The 17,104-nt window shown below is 43.7% G+C and overlaps 1 protein-coding gene across 2 annotated transcripts in view; it reads left to right on the top strand.

Annotated features, from left to right (window-relative positions):
* LOC111160314 (signal recognition particle 68) overlaps window positions 1-17,104 on the top strand; it is a 34,699-nt gene that overhangs the window by 1,453 nt on the left and 16,142 nt on the right. Inside the window, exons 2-8 of one of the 2 annotated variants that reach the window (XM_022523314.1) lie at window positions 534-600; window positions 2,914-3,027; window positions 4,916-5,111; window positions 7,528-7,610; window positions 8,084-8,193; window positions 8,555-8,637; window positions 11,106-11,246. In XM_022523314.1, coding sequence (XP_022379022.1) covers window positions 534-600; window positions 2,914-3,027; window positions 4,916-5,111; window positions 7,528-7,610; window positions 8,084-8,193; window positions 8,555-8,637; window positions 11,106-11,246 — 794 coding nt within the window. The remainder of the gene's footprint in view (window positions 1-533; window positions 601-2,913; window positions 3,028-4,915; window positions 5,112-7,527; window positions 7,611-8,083; window positions 8,194-8,554; window positions 8,638-11,105; window positions 11,247-17,104) is intronic. The other variant, XM_022523315.1, reaches the window with a different exon arrangement.

Raw genomic sequence — 17,104 nt, 5'->3', positions numbered from 1 at the left:
GCCCCCAGAAAAACTAATATTTTTATAGAAGCTGTGGCATAGTTTGGTTGGCATGTGCTAACCACAGGCTTATGCAGTGTCACAGCTGTTAAGGAAAGTTAGATCTGGCAGATGTAGCAAGTTATGCAAATAGAGGAGTAGTACACGTCATTTATAACCTGAGTCCACTTGAATAAGTAAAATACTGGGTCCAGGTGTAAATCAATGGAACCACCCCAGTTATAATCAGTAGTTAGAATCCACAACTTTATTTAAGCTGTTGAATTTCAATAATCCTCCGTGGCTAATAATGCCTTCCTTTTTTAGTTTGAAAGTAATCGTTCCAGCAGTCAGTTTTTTTCTAATTTGCTTTGCCCTGTCTTATGACAAGATAGCTATTGAAAATGATTACAAAAGAAGTTAGTAGTTAATGTACTAAGCATTTCAGAAATGTTTAACGTGCTCTGGTTTGGTACAAACACAGACTAATGGGAATATGTTTCAATTTATTTAGATTCTTACCATTGTAAGCTTTTCCTTAATCTTGGCTCTAGTTCTTCAGATTATTAAGGAATCCCAGCAGCAGCATGGTTTACGGCATGGAGATTTTCAGAGGTATAGGTTAGTATCATGTGTAAGATGTATGGAAATTACTGTGGAATTTTCAAACTTGGTTTGCCTTTGTTAATATCTCACTTATTTTGCTGTGTCAGAAAGTATAGAAAGTCTGACTCAATGTACTTTTCAAATTTAAAATTTCACAGTGAATAAAAGCAGCCAACCTCTTTATCCATTTTGCCTCACAATATTGCAGATACATTGGAGGCTTCTGCTGAGAGTAGCAAGCAGTTATGGTAATACATACATATATATATTTTTTTAAAGATTTTCATTTATTTGACAGAGCACAAGTAGGCAGAGAGGCAGGCAGAGAGAGAGAGGAGGAAGAGTCAGGCTCCCTGCCGAGCAGAGAGCCCGATGTGAGGCTCGATCCCAGGACCCTGGGATCATGACCTGAGCCGAAGGCAGAGGCTTTAACCACTGAGCCACCCAGGCACCCCGGTAATACATATATTTTTAAACTTAACTATGTTGTCAGAGTCTTGCTTAAATGCAAAGTTTTTCAGTGATTTTTTAAATTTATTTTAAAGTAAGCTCTATCTCCAGCGTGGGGCTTGAACTCACAACCCCAAGATCAAGAGCCACATGCTCCACCAACTGAGCCAGGCACCTCATATAAGGGGAATTTCTATGATATCATTATAATTTATTGGTAAACTTTGTAACAGCCTTCAAGTTGGAAAATGAATTTAATATGACTCTTAAAAATAGAATAGATGCCTAATCTATAATATAATTCAGTGCTTTGGAAGCAGAAATATCCAACCATTTAATATTGAAGATACAGGCTTTAGTGGGGAGGGGCAGAGGGAGAGGGAGAAACAGATTCCCAGCTGAGCAGAGAGCCCAGTGTGGGGCTGGAGCCCAGGATCATGACCTCAGCCAAAGGCAGAAGCTCAGCTGACAGCCCCAGGTGCTCCTGGCTACTGGACTTTTAAAAGTGCTACTTTACAAAACATTCTACAGATTCTAAGGAGTGACGCATGTCACATAAATGGTCCCCAGCACTGGGATGACTTGAGCAAGGTGGGGAGTGGTAGAAGATGAAGTGGGAAAACTAAGGGGCCGGAATAGGTAGGGTCCTTCTTATAAGCCCAGGGAACTCCTTCAGGTGTTAATGTAGACGTGATGGGAAGTTAACGAAAAAGTTTTAGTTGGGAGACTGTTATGACTTGAGGGTTTTTTTGGTTTTTTAATTATTAAGGACATTTTCAGAAGGAGATGTAGAGATGATACCACGACGAATCCATCACTCAGTTGTTACAGCAGTCAGCTTTCTGCCCTTTTATTTTACCTGTTCCATCTCCTTTTTTTTTTTTTAAGTTAGGCTCCATGCTGGGCATGTGGCCAGCGTGGGGTTCAAACTCACAAGACCTGAGCCAAGGTCAAGAGTTGGACACTTAGCTGACTGAGCCACCTAGGAGCCCCTGTTCCCTCTCCTTTTTATTTCTATTTTGTTTATTTTTGTAATTTTTAAAAAGATTTAATTTTTTCATTTGACAGAGAGAGAGTACAGCAGGGAGAGCAGCAGGCTGAGAGAGAGGGAGAAGCAGGCTCTCTGCTGAGCAGGGAGCCAGATGCAGGACTCAATCCCATAACCCTGGGATCACGACCTGAGCCCAAGGCAGTCACTTAATGAACTGAGCCACCCAGGCATCCCCCCTCTCCTTTTTAAAAAAATACTTTTTTATTGAAGGATTTTTTTCTTTTACCATTCTATTTTTTTTTTTTTTAAGATTTTATCTTTTATTTGACAGAGAGAGACAGCAAGAGAGGGAACACAAGCAGGGGGAGAGGGAGAAGCAGGCTTCCTGTGGAGCAGGGAGCCCGACACGGGCGGGACTCGGTCACAGAACCCCAGGATCATAACCTGAGCTGAAGGCAGACACTTAACGACTGAGTCACCCAGGCACCCCCCCCCTTTTTTTTTTACCATTCTATTGCAATATAATTTATATACAGAAAAGTATATAGAAAGAGATGAATTTTTCACAACCCGTAACCAGCAGACATCACTGGACAACGTGACCAGCATCCCAGAAGTCCCCCTTTTGCTCCTTCTGATCACAAACCCTTCCTCCCCAAAGGTCACCACAGTTATGACGTCTGACACCTTAGGTTAGGTTTGAAATACGTTTCTGGTGGCACCAGTCATACCGCCCTGCAGGTTGTAGTTCACGAAGTGTTTGCAGGATGACGTGTGGTGTCTGTGGTATCCATAAGTAGAACACCACAAACCTTCAGCCTTTATTATAGAATCTGCTATGGAAAGTACCGTCAGCTTGCCTGAATTATTGGTGTTTTTTCCTTCAGGGGCTACTGTTCCCGTAGACAAAGACGTCTTCGGAAAACACTTAACTTCAAGATGGGGAACAGGCACAAATTTACAGGGAAAAAAGTAACTGAAGATCTTCTGACTGATAACAGGTATGGACTGCTCTGTGCTAGTGGCGAAATCCTCCTTGCTAATACGTTTATGGGACAGATATGTGTTAGCTGCTGTGCCAGCTCTTAAGTTACAGGATGAGGACACGGAGGCTCAGTAACGGTAGCAGGAGTTGGGGCTGAGTGCTGAACACTAGTCCGCAGTTAGAACCTGATGGGATGTTGGGTAAGGGCCCTGGAGTGCAAGTTTCAGTGTGTAAGTGCTTACTTAAATGCGTGTATCGTAAAAGAAATCTGTGTGTGTGAATTGTTCCAGAAGAGTTTCATGTTTCAGTGCTGAATGCAGCCAGGCTTAACATTCGCAGAAGGTCGGTCTGTCAACATGTATTAAAGGTCTCTAGGCCAGTTCCTCAAACTTCAGCCGTGGGCCAAATTGCTCCTTTTGCCACCTGTTTTTGTAAAGTGTGTTTTTTTGTGTTTATTTTGTTTTACTCTTTTTTTGAGAGAGAGTGAGTGCACGTGCTCAAGCGTGCACATGCACAAGAGGGGGGAGGAGGAGAGGGAGAGGGAGAAGCAGACTCCCCACTGAGCAGGAAGACCAACAGATGCCAAGCTCCATCCCAGGTCCCTGGGATCATGACCTGAGCTGAAAGCAGATGCTTAAGTGACTGAGCCACCCAGGCGCCCCTTGTTTAGTCTCCCCCCATTGTGGGGCTTGAACTCACAATTCAGAGATCAAGAGTTGCATGCTATACTTACTGAGCCAGCTAGGTGCCCCAGGGGTTTTTGCTAGTGAAGCCAGGAAGCTTGCGTTGAGGAGGCTGGACCTTGAGGGGTTTCTGAGAGGCAAAAACATTCTGTGTGAGGGATGCCTTGGTGTCTGAATGTACTTTAGGAATTATAATGCTCTGGACAGTTAGCTGCTGCTCAGGCAGCAGAGAGCCTGGGAGCTTGGTGTATGGAGACACAGAAAACTAGAGCATAAAGCCCAGGATGGGATTCAGCAGGGGGTATTGGTTAAATCTGATGAGAACAGGTTAGGAAGGGTCTCTGTGATAATGAGATCTGGATTTTGAAGAGATAAGATTAAGCTGATGTTTAAGAAAGATTTATCAAGGCAGTAGGTTAACAGAGTTTCTCCAGTATAAAAATAAAGTGGCTAGTTTATTCAGTCCTTAGTAAGTGCCAGACTCTGGTTTAAGTGTGTTACATGTATCACTAATGGGATTCTGAGGCACAGCAAGTTAGTAACGTCGTCCAGTGTCACATAGTTAGTGACGGATGGCACTGAGATTCCAGCCCTGCCTGACTCAAGAGCCTTGTTCTTGACCACTTCAGTACAGTGTGTCTTCAGGACTTGGTTTTCAGCTCGGTTCGGATGGAGGAGGTGTTGATTCAAAGATGAGGCCAGATTGTGTGCTTGGACTGCCTCTTTGCTAAAACCAGGGAAGAGTAGGTCTGCGTTTGCCCAGTTTGAGGTGGTAGCAGGTGTTTTTAGTAGTGAGATCTGTGTGGTAGGTGGTTAGAAATTTGAGGTGGAGCCTGATCAGAGATACTGGTTGGGTGCCATGATTGATGCTGTGAGGAGTAGTTCCTTTTTTTTTCTCCCCTTAATATTTTTTTAAATTTTAGTGCTTGAGTGGGAGGGTAAGAGGAAGAGGGAGGAAGAATCTCAAGGAGGCTCCGCACTGAGCGCAGAGCCTGATGTGGGGCTTGATCTCATGACTCTGAGATCATGACCTGAGCGGAAACCAACAGTCAGACACTTAAACAGCTACGCCACCCAGGTGCTCTGAGAAGGGTAGTTCTGAGGAGAAAAGCCAAGGAGGGTGTAGGGAGAAGTTCGGAAGTTGAGGATTGTGCCTCAGGGAATATCCAAGTCTGATGCTCCCGGTGTTCATTGTTCAGTTGCCTGTTCTCTCTCATTTAGGTATTTGCTTCTGGTTCTGATGGATGCTGAACGAGCCTGGAGCTATGCCATGCAGCTGAAACAGGAAGCCAATACCGAACCCCGAAAACGGTTCCATTTGTTGTCTCGCCTGCGTAAAGCCGTGAAGCACGCGGAGGAGTTGGAACGCTTGTGTGAGAGCAATCGTGTGGACGCCAAGACCAAGTTAGAGGCTCAGGTTAGTGTCTTGCCATCAGCTTTGCTTTATTGTGGAGATTAGAGATGTGACTTCCTAGTTGAAGAGAATAGTTTCTTAATATTATAAAGGGACCGGAGAGGAAATAACGTGGTCTTGCTTTTTCAAGGCAAAGTTGGTATTGTTTTTGTTTTCAAGCTCTTGGTTTGTTTTGTTTTCTTCTCCCTTGACTTATGTATGTAATCTCAGCACTAAATGTGGGGCTTGAACTCATGACTTGAAGGTCAAGAGTCATTTGTTTCACCAACTGAGCCGGTGGGTGCCCTGAGCTCTTGTTTTTTTAGTAATTAGCTCTGACATACATTTATTTATTATTTTTATCTTTTTAGAAGATTTTATTTATTTGACAGAGATCATAAGAAGGCAGAGAGGCAGGCGGGGGTGGTGCGGAGCAGGCTCCCTGCTGAGCAGAGAGCCTGATGTGGGGCTCGATCCCAGGACCCTGGGATCATGACCTGAGCCGAAGGCAGAGGCTTAAACTCACTGAGCCACCCATGCGCCCCCTTATTTATTTTTAGGATTTTATTTGTCAGAAGAGAGAGAATGAGTAAGCACAGCAGGGGGAGAAGCAGGCTCCCCGCTGAGCAAGGAGCATGATGTGGGCTCAATCCCATGACCTGAACCAGAGGCAGACGCTTAACCGACTGAGCCATCCAGGTGTCCCATAATTAGCTTTAACTTTTTTTTAAAAAGTTCATGCATCTCTTGAAATGGAGATAGAAGCATTGACTCTTAGATCTGGGAAGTTCACAAAATAAGAATTTTTTATTTCAGGGCTCTCTGGATTTTTAAGTTTTATTTAAATTCGAAAAAAAAATTTTGTTAACATATGGTGTATTATTAGTTTCAGAGAAATAAGAATTTCTTGAAATGAATTTTTTTTAAGATTTTATTTATTTAGGGGCGCTTGGGTGGCTCAGTGGGTTAAAGCCTCTGCCTTTGGCTCAGGTCATGATCCCAGGGTCCTGGGATTGAGCCCCACATCGGGCTCTCTGCTCAGCAGGGGGCCTGCTTCCTCCTCTCTCTCTGCCTGCTTCTCTGCCTACTTGTGATCTCTTGTCTGTCAAATGAATAAATAAAATCTTAAAAAAAAAAAAAAGATTTTATTTATTTGACAGAGACCGCGGGAGCACATGCACACACATGAGTGGGGCAGAAGAAGAGGGAGAAGCAGACTTCCCACTGAGCAGGGAGCCCAACATGGGGCTTAGTCTCAGGGTCCTGAGATCATGACCTGAGCTGAAGGTAGATGCTTAGCCAACTGAGCCACCCAGGCATCTCTGAAACTAATTAAAACAAAACAAAACAACACACACAATAGAAACTGGGGTGCCTGGGTGGCTCAGGTGTTAAGCGTCTGCCTTTGGCTCAGGTCATCATCCCGGGGTCCTGGGATCGAGCCCCGCATAGGGCTCCCTGCTCAACGGGAAGCCTGCTTCTCCTCTCCCACTCCCCCTGCTTGTGTTCCCTCTCTCACCGTTCTTTCTCTCTCTCTGTCAAATAAATAAATAAAATATTTAAGAAAAAAAAAAGATACCACAGATTTACATTCAGCTTCTGATACTGAATGTTATATCCTAGAAGCTAATCATTAAGTCATATGAGGAAAACAGTTTTTTTGTTTGTTTGGGTTTTTTTTTTGGGTTTTTTTTTTCAGATTCTCTCCTAAGGGGTGCCTGGGTGGCTCGGTGGCTTAAGCCTCTGCCTTTGGCTCGGGTCATGGTCTCGGGGTCCTGGGATCAAGCCCCGCATTGGGCTCTCTGCTCAGCAGGGAGCCTGCTTCCCCCCTCTCTATCTGCCTGCCTCTCTGCCTACTTGTGATCTCTCTGTTAAATGAATTAAAAAAAAAAAAAAATTCTCTCCTAGGCAGTAAATGAATCATGGTGAGTTATCCGTGTATCACATTTTATTTAATAGCGTTTTCTCTCAAAAAGATTTGTATATTTATTTTAAAGAGAGAGCGCACACGTGCTACAGAGCAGGGCAGAGAATGTCTCCAGTAGACTCTGCTCTCTGAGCGCGGACCCCGATGTAGGACTTGATCCCATGACCCCGAGATCATAACCTGAGTCGAAACCAAGAGCCAGTCGCTCAACGGACAGTGCCACCCAGGTCCCCCAATAAGTTTTCTCTTTTACAGTCACCCTGAATGAGGGTGCCTGGGTGTTGCAGTTGATTGTCTGCCTCTTGATCTCAGTTCGGGTCTTGATCTTGGGGTTGAGTTCAAGCCCCATGCTGAGCTCCATGCTGAGCTTGAAGCCTTCTTAAAAATAAGTAAATAAAATCACCCTGATGAATATCTCTATATTCTCGATGTCAAAACTGAAAGCAGGTGGGGGAAATTGAGCAGTGACATTGGCTCTTGGGTGTTGAAACAGTGCCTTCTTCCCCTCTTCAGGCGTACACAGCTTACCTCTCAGGAATGCTGCGTTTTGAACATCAAGAATGGAAAGCTGCAATTGAGGCTTTTAACAAATGCAAGTAAGTTTTCTGGTTCAAAAGCCGCGGCTGGGTTCGATTGTACATAATTGCATTCAGGCTGCAGATCACCTGATGATTGTTTCTACAGAAGTGCAGTTATTTACTTTTTTAGTTAAGATTTATTTATTTTATAGCATGCGTGCTGGAGAGAGCGTGTGGTGGAGAGGGAGAATCTCAAGCAGACTTCTGCTGAGCGAGGAGCCTGACATGGGGCTCATTCTCATGACCTCAAGATCATGACCTGTGCCGAAATCCAGAGTCAGACACCCAGTCGACTGAGCCAATCCTGGTTACTCATTCGTTTTCCTTCCCTTTAGGAATATTGATGATCCTCATTCATTCTAGAACCGTGCAGTTCTCTTCCTTGATAGAAGGATCTTAGCAAAGTGCCACGTTTTGTTTTTAGCCATTGTGTTCCTTTTTATTTTCTTAAAATAAGGCTGCTGTGAAAGCTGGTGTTTCTTTCCTCGCAGAACGATCTACGAGAGACTGGCCAGTGCTTTCACAGAAGAGCAGGCAGTGCTGTACAACCAGCGTGTGGAAGAGATCTCACCCAATATCCGCTACTGTGCATATAACATCGGTGAGCAGGGGCTGAGTCGAGCACAGACCGGTGGGTTGGCGGGTGGTTCATCTGGGAGAGCCTAGAGGATTTAACTTTCCTGCTTTCCTTGTCCCTGCATCCGTCCTTGGCACGGGTTTTGGCTGATGAGAAAAGTAGCGGTGTCAGCGTCAGCCCAGCTTCATGTCGCGGAAGGCGGTTCCTTCGCTTTGTCTCTGTCCTGCCGGTTCTATACTCCTTTGTGAGTGAGCTTTGTGAAGGGACCTGCGGTTCCCTGAGATGTGCTTGTGCGAGGGAAGAGCTCAGTGTTGATTCTCGTGACTCGTGGGAGACCAGACCAGACCCTTGAGGATTTCTACTCAACAGCACTCTCTTTTCTCAGGGGACCAGTCGGCTATCAATGAACTCATGCAGATGAGATTGAGGTCTGGCGGCACTGAGGGTCTTCTGGCTGAGAAATTGGAGGTAATCTAGTCTATACATTTTTGTGAGGTCTTTCGTTTGAAAAAGTCCAGAAAAAGAGGTAATCCGTAATCGCGATAGTCATTGTAATGGTTATTAATATATGCGTATTTATATCCTTTTTTTTTTAAGGTTTTATTTATTTATTTGACAGAGAAATCACAAGTAGGCAGAGAGGGGGATGCAGGCGCCCCGCTGAGCAGAGAGCCTGACGTTGGGCTTGGTCCCAGGACCCTGAGATCATGACCTGAGCCAAAGGCAGAGGCTTAACCCACTGAGCCACCCAGGCGCCCCTATATCCATGTATTAATAATTTTTTTTTAAAGATTGATTTATTTATTTGACAGATCACAAGTAGGCAGAGAGGCAGACAGAAGGAGGGGGGAAGCAGGCTCGCTGCTGAGCAGAGAGCCTGATGTGGGGCTTGATCCCAGGACCCTGAGATCATGACCTGAGCCGAGGATAGAGGCTTAATTACACTGAGCCACCCAGACGCCCCTGAAGTATTCAACTTTTTATCTTACTTTCTAGGCAAGTAATGTAAGCAAATAGGCAAAGTAGGAATAAAAGATGGGGGGAAAATGGGGCGCCTGCTTGTGATCTCTGTCTAAATAAATAAATAAAATCTTAAAAAAAAAAAAAAAAGATGGGGGAAGACTAAAATCACATGGTGGAGTCAGAGGTAACCACTACTAATAACATGATGAATAGCTTACAGATTTTTGTGTATGTAGGAAGAAAATGCGTGTGTGTGTGTGTGTGTGTGTGTGTGTGTGTGTATTTTTTAAGGTTTTATTGATTTAGAGCAAGAAAGAGCAAGGGTTGGGGGAGGGGCAGAGAGGGAGAGAGAGAATCCCAAGTAGACTCCCTGCTGAGTGCGGAGCCTGCCGAAGGGCTCCATCCCAGACCCCGAGACCACAGTCCAAGCTGAAACCAAGAGTCACACGCCCAGCTGACTGAGCCACTCGGTTGCCCCAAAAAGGCTCGTGGTTTTTTGTTTTGTTTTGTTTTTAAAGATTTTATTTATTTATTTGACAGAGAGAGATCACAAGCAGGCAGAGAGGCAGGCAGAGAGAGAGAGGAGGAAGCAGGCTCCCCTCTGAGCAGAGAGCCCGATGCGGGGCTCGATCCCAGGACCCTGAGATCATGACCCGAGCTGAAGGTAGCGGCTTAACCCACTGAGCCACCCAGGCGCCCCAAAAGGCTCGTGTTTTTTAAATGGGATCTCCACATACACTGCTTAGTAATGTAATGCGCTTTTTAAATACAATGTCTCAATTGTTTTTTTCCACTTTAGTAAGTATTTCTACACTGTTTTGGTAGCCACATGGTACTACATTGTACCGAAGTCAAGTCACATGAGCACTTCACTATTGTTGCTGAAGTGATAAGTCATATTACAGTGAAGACCCATGTTTTTGTACACATTCTTAGTTATTTTCTTAGAATACATTCCTAAACGTGGGATTGAATATTTTGGAAGCTTTTGATTCATACTGACAGATATCTTTAAGTAAGTTTCTGATAAGTTTGCGTTTTTGCTTACAGCGCATATAGATAGATTTTTCTCCTTCACCCTTACCAAGACTTAGCGTTGCTCTTTTTTTTTTTTTTTTTTTTTTTTAATTTTTATTTATGTATTTGAGAGAGAGAGAGAGAACGTGAAAGGGGGAAGGTCAGAGGGAAAAGCAGACCTCCCGCTGAGCGGGGAGTCTGACATGGGACTCGATCCTGGGACTCCAGGATCTTGACCTGAGCCAAAGGCCGTCGCTTAACCAACTGAGCCACCCAAGTGCCCCTAGTGTTGGTCTTTTTAATTTTTTTTTTACGGTTTTAAAATATTTTTTATTATTGTTTTAAGTGGCTCCACATCCAACTTGGGGCTTGAACTCACTGCCCTGAGGCCAAGCGTCACATGGTCTGCCAACTGAGCCAGCCAGGCACCCCAGGGTTGGCTCTTTTTATTTTTTATTTTATTTTTATTTTTTTTTTAAAGATTTTATGTATTGGGGTGCCTGGGTGGCTCAGTGGGTTAAAGCCTCTGCCTTTGGCTCAGGTCACGATCCCAGGGTCCTGGGATCGAGCCCCGCTTCGGGCTCTCTGCTCAGCGGCGAGCCTACTTCCCCCTCTCTCTCTGCCTGCCTCTCTGCCTGCCTGTGATCTCTCTGTCAAATAAATACGTAAAGTCTTTAAAAAAAAAAAAAAAGATTTTATGTATTTATTTGACAGAGAGAGAGAGATCACTGCGCCACCCAGGTGCCCCAGGTTGGCTCTTTTTAACCTTTTGTTTAGTCATTTTAATGTTTAGGTTTCTATAAGTTAAGATAGATGATACTAAAGAGGAACATAAATACAATTTACATATTACTTTATAAGGCGTGATATATTAGTTACAAAAAAGAGAACTAATAGTTCTTTGTTCCTTTTACCACCAGCAATTAAAGTTTTGACTTTTGAAAATTACTTTCCAGGCATTGATCACTCAGACTCGGGCCAAACAGGCAGCCACCATGAGTGAGGTGGAATGGAGAGGGAGAACCGTTCCAGTGAAGATAGACAAAGTGAGGATCTTTTTACTGGGATTGGCCGATAATGAAGCAGCCATAGCACAGGTGAGGAGCAGCTGCCGGTTCTCTCTCTGCGTGTGTCTGAAGTTGTCCTCGTGTGTTTACGACGTAGATGGGTGTGCATTTCTCACAAAACAAAAATATGTCTTACTGCTGTTTGGGATTTGGTCACCAAATTATTGTAAAAGCTGAGCTCGTAGAAGAGATCTTGTGTTGAGAGGGCCAGGAAATTGGCAGCGGCAGTCCTGGACACGAACATGGACGTGGATGTGGACATGGGAGTGGTGAGAGGCGGGCTCAATGTGAGGGGACCTGTCCGGCCCAGCAGGTGGTGTAGCAACCTCACTGTGGTGTCCATCTGACCTCTTGTCCTAGCCTTCTGTCCCTGAAGGGGCCCCTCTCATTCCTGAGCCTTTTCAGGAGAGCCTGACTAAGCCAGAATATCTCGTTCTACATGTGGCATTTACGCCACGTTCATGCAAAGCGGGTGTTGCTTGCGGATATAATTGTTACCTGTTCATGGGTCTGAATAACTGAGTAAGTTCTATACGATCAGAGATCCCGGTGATCTCGGTTTGTACACAGTAGACAGTGATGAAGGCCCTTCTTGTCTTGCTTCCTCCACGAGATGAAGAGCATCTAAACACCCAACTGCTGAGCGTGTCCGCAGCCTGCCCTGGGGTGTTTGCTGCTACCTCGCCGTAAGCCATTGCAGCCTGAGTAATTTGTGCGTGGGAGTGCTTTGTTAGCTGCGTTCCTGAGTTGTTCTGAGCGTCCAAACTTTACAGTGACTTGTTCCGAAGTAGCTGCTCTGGGTTGAGGACAGCTTTCTTTCTTTGTTTCTTTTTTTTTTTTTTTTAAAGAGTTTATTTATTTATTTGATAGAAAGAGAAATCACAAGTAGGCAGAGAGGCAGGCAGAGAGAGAGGGGGAAGCAGCTCCCCGCTGAGCAGAGAGCCCGATATGGGGCTCGATCCCAGGGCCCTGAGATCATGACCTGAGCCAAAGGCAGCGGGTCAACCCACTTAGCCACACAGGTGCCCCGAGGACAGCTTTCAACAGTGGGAGAATTTTGTGCCTCTGTCTAGGTTGTGTACTGCTCTTTTCATTTCTCTTCAGTTTGCTTTAAGAGCAGAAGACGAGAGCAGTACTAGTAAGTTGATTTGTTCTTTAGAAGACCGAGAAGCTTTCCTGGAGAGCTTCTCACTGGCACTGGTGTATGGCAGTGTCTCTTCTGGACTGCGATTCTCGTAGCAGCCCCTGAGCTTATGTGGTTGGGTTAATTCTTTCGTTTCATCGTGGTATGTTCTGGAAGAGAAGAGCTGCTATCAGTGACAGTGGGACAGGAGTTCTGGCTGTGGTTGGGGTTGGGGGAAGCCCAGGGGGCAGATATAAATGGGGGGAGGCTCCTTAGGAATGGGCGCACAAATGTATATGAGATAAAGGACAAGGAAAGCTAGCATTGCAAATTAATTAAAAATTAATAAAAAATTTAAAAATTAAAATTAATAATTTTAAGAAGTTATTTAGCTTAAAGTTTAGAGAAAAGGTAAATGTTTTGAAGTCCCACTTCTCATATACCTTCATGGTTGTTGCCTTGTGCTGATAAGGACAACACTGGATTTCCTTTTAGTCTTTCTCATGTTCATAAGCGATGTTATGTATTTTTTTATTTGTTGAAATCATTGCGATCTGCTTTTGAACTCTGTTTTTCTTTGCATGTTGTAAGGATTTTCCGTGGTCTTATGTATTAGTTCACAAAATTTAAAAACCAGTGGTCACCTACACCACAGAGATGAGCAGTGAAGGGTAATAGTCCTCCTTAATGTCCCGGATATGCTGTTCTTTCAGTTTTGTACCTTTTTAATTCTACGGTGTGGGTGATAACTCTCATCGTACAGGTGGGAAAACGTGTGAAAGAGACCGTGTAACTTGTCCACAGCCATACACATCTGATAGAAGGGAGTGCTTGCCTGGAAACCAGGCCCTTTTGACTCCCATGGTCATGTTCTTGAACTTTGCCACATATCAGGAAGGCTGGTAGCAGGATCATTTTACTTGGCTTTGGTGAGTAGCGAATGCAATCTTATTTAATACAGTACACAGTACACAGGCGGAGTCCCGGGCCCCTGGGAAAGACTGAATGAGCAGAACATTAATTGAAACAAATAGTCCTTGGCAGGGAATCCTCTCCAATTCAGTACTTTAGTGGGGGTAGGAGAGTTTCCCATGTGGTATTTTATTTGAATTTATCTTTCTTCTGCTTTGTATGCATAATTAGAAAATAAAAACCCACATGAAGGAGATCTCTTTGCCTTATTCGTAAAATCAGTTTGAGCTAACTTAGATGAAGTAAAAGCATTTTACAACTGCATGTACAGTCATTGCTTTTAAAATTGAAGATCATTTCAATAACGTGATGACTAGTTGAGCTTTGTGTACGTTTTTTAAAAGGGTTACTCTCAAATTCGAGTGTTAGCCTCAAATTCGAGTGTTTGCATTCTTGAGGGCTTGACTTCTGGGTCTTTAGGTCATTTTTGTGCTCGCTCGCTCTCTCTTTTTTTTTAATATTTATTTAATAAAGAGAGTGAGCATGCTCTTTGCGTGGGGAGAGGCAGAGGGCGAGGGAGAGAGACTCTCAGGCCAACTCCCCACTTAGTGAGGAGCCCGACACTGGGGCTTAATGTTAGGACCCTGAACCCTGAGATCATGACCTGATACAAAACCAAGAGTTGGATGCCCAACCAACTGAGCCACCCAGGTACCCTGTAGCTGCTCCTTCTAAAGCAGTTTGAGTTTGGCCAAAATTTTGGTAGTAGTGACAAGAAAAGAACAGCAGTGTTGTGGTACCTGGCTGTCTTAGTGGCTTGTGCAACTCTTGATCTCAGGGTCATGAACTCAAATCCCACATTGGGCATGGAGCCTACTTAAACAAAACAGCAGTGTTACTCCAACATTGAATAGATTAAAAAAAAATACAGTTGATTCTTAAACAGCACAGGTTTGAACTCTGCCGGTCCACTTACAGGTTGATTTTCTTTAGATAAATAATAATACAGTGCTGTGAATGTATTTTCTATATGATTTCCTTAATGTTTTCTTTCCCCTGATGTTCTTTATTATAAGAATATACTATATGACAGATTATGATTTATAGAATCTAGGATATACCACAGGGGAAGTGGGTGGGTGGGATGGGAAAAGAGTACACTGATGAAAAAAATTATAATTTTTTTAGGGGCACCTGGGTGGCTCAGAGGGTTAAGCCTCTGCCTTCCGCTCAGGTCATGATCTTGGGGTCCTGGGATCAAGCACCGCATTGAGCTCTCTGCTCAGCGGGGAGCCCGCTTCCTCCTCTCTTTCCCTCTGCCTGCCTCTCTGCCTACTTGTGATCTCTCTCTGTCAAATAAATAAATAAAATCTTAAAAAAAAAAAGAATATTAAAGTAATTTTTTAAAAGATTTTATTTATTTATTTGACAGAGATCACAAGTAGGCAGAGAGAGAGGAGGAGGCAGGCTCCCTGCTGAGCCGAGAGCCCGATGCGGGGCTTGATCCCAGGACCCCAAGATCATGGCCTGAGCGGAAGGCAGAGGCTTAACCCACTGAGCCACCCCGGTGCCCCAATTATAATTTTAAAAAAATACTCAAGGCCCAACCTCTCCAGAGATTTTGATTTAGTATATGTGCTTTGGGGCCCAAGAATTTGCTTCTCTTATAAGCTACCAAATGATGCTAATTCTGCTGGTCCCAGGACCATGCTTTGAATAGCTCTACAAATCTTAGGTATTTATCAGATATTTGTGAAGAGATGAAAGAAAATTAGAAGGCTTTGGCAAGCAGGAATAGTGGCAGGTGTTTAATTGCTGTTGCACAGGATACGGTGGAGTGTGTGAAGGTTGTAAGAAAGCAGAGGCTTAGAAGGAGCCGTAATGAGGACAGTTTCCCATCTTTCAACTTGAGAGTAAAGGCTGAAGAGGGAGGAATATTTGACGGCTGTTATCATAGTGAATTACATTGATTACTTTTCAGTGTTAAATCAGTCTTATATGTCTGAGGCAACCCCACTTGGTTATGGTATATTGTACTTTTTATACATTGCTAGATTTTGAATTTTGAATTTTGCTGAGATTTAAGAATTTTGCATCCATATGCATGAGGAAGTGGCTTATCATTGTTTTATAATGTCTTTTTTCAGGGTTTGATATCAGGGCTACATATATCTCATAAAACAAGTTTAGATATTTTCCTTCCTTCTCTAGTTTTTGAAAGAGTTTATGTAATCCCAGTATTTTTTTCTTTCTCAACTGTTTGTTGTAATTCACCAGTGAAGCTATTGGGCCTAGAGTTTTCTTTGTAGGAAGGATTTTTTGTGTTTTTTGGGGCAGGGGGGATATAATTGACATAAAACATTAGTTTCAGGTGTATAACAATGATTTGGTATTTACGGGAAGGTTTTTAAAATTTGTTTTTGCTTGTTTTAAACAAATATTCCTTTATGAGATAAAGAGCTACTCAGATTTTCTGTTTCATTTTGTGTCATTTGGATGAGTTTTTTTTTTTTTTTAATTTAAAAGTTTATTTCATTTTATTTTTTAAAGATTATTTTTATTGGGGCACCTGGGTGGCTCAGTGGGTTAAGCCTCTGCCTTTGGCTCAGGTCACGATCCCAGGGTCCTGGGATTGAGCCCTGTATCGTGCTCTCTGCTCAGCAGGGAGCTTGCTTCCTCCCTGCTCTCTGCCTGCCTCTCTGCCTGCTTGCGATCTCTCTCTCTGTCAAATAAATATATTTTTTTAAAGATTATTTTTATTATTTTATTTATTTATTTACTTGACAGAGCACAAGCAGGGGGAGCAGCAGGCAGAGGGAGAGGGAGAAGCAGGTTTTCTGCCAAGTAGGGAGCTGATCTGGGGCTCTATCCGAGGACCCTGGGACCATGACCTGAGCCAAAGGCAGACACTTAACAACTGAGCCACCCAGGCACCCCAGTTTATCTTTTTTTTTTTAAGATCTTATTTATTTATTTGACACAGCGAGAGAGATCACAAGCAGGCAGAGAGGCAGGCAGAGAGAGGGGGAAGCAAACTCCCTGCTGAGCAGAGAGCCCAACTCGGCGGTCGATCCAAGGACCCTGAGATCATGACCTGAGCTAAAGGCAGAGGCTTAACCCACTGAGCCACCCAGGCGCCCCCCGCGTCTTATTTTTAAAAGGCGTTTATTAATTTCATGTACCTTGTTGAATTTATTGACATAAAGTTTATAATATTTTCTTAATCATTTCAGTGTTGTGGGATGTGTTAACCCCTCCGTGGTCTCTGGTTGTTCAGGATCTTTTGGTGCATCAGGGTCACTTCTGAGTGTCAGAGGTCTTTAAATAATGTGGTAGATGGAGAAGATGTAGATCAAACAAAATGTGTGTCAGTGTCCGTCTCAGGGAATCCCAGCAAGGTTTTAACATTAAAATAGTTCAGTGCCCACTGTCTGTACACACATACAGCAAATTTAACCGGTAAATAAAATAATTCAAGTACAGGATGAAATAAAGTTCACTTAAATCCTTAGATGTGAGGTCCAGCACCGTAGCTGGTCGTCTGTTGAATTGAATCAGCTGTGGGTTATTAACTAGGGAAAATGCACTTTGGCCATTGGAGGGTAATCCCAGGAGAACCATGTCCCCCCCCCCCCCCCCTTGGTGCCGCTACCGGATTATTTGGCCGGATGTCACACAGGACTTTTCCACCTTGCCCATTCTCGTTATCTGGAGCTGTTCCTTACCCTAGGAACCAGGAGCTGTGCCTTGGAGATGGGGGAATCTGAGTTTCAGTGTTTCTTTTTCTTTTTCTTAAAGATTTTATTTTTTTTTTAATTTTTTATTTTTTTTAAGATTATTTATTTATTTGACA

The sequence above is a fragment of the Enhydra lutris genome, unplaced genomic scaffold, assembly GCF_002288905.1.
Source record: "Enhydra lutris kenyoni isolate GAN:26980312 unplaced genomic scaffold, ASM228890v2 scaffoldscaffold75, whole genome shotgun sequence".
NCBI lineage: Eukaryota > Metazoa > Chordata > Mammalia > Carnivora > Mustelidae > Enhydra > Enhydra lutris.
This window is presented reverse-complemented; position numbering and strand designations above follow the sequence as displayed.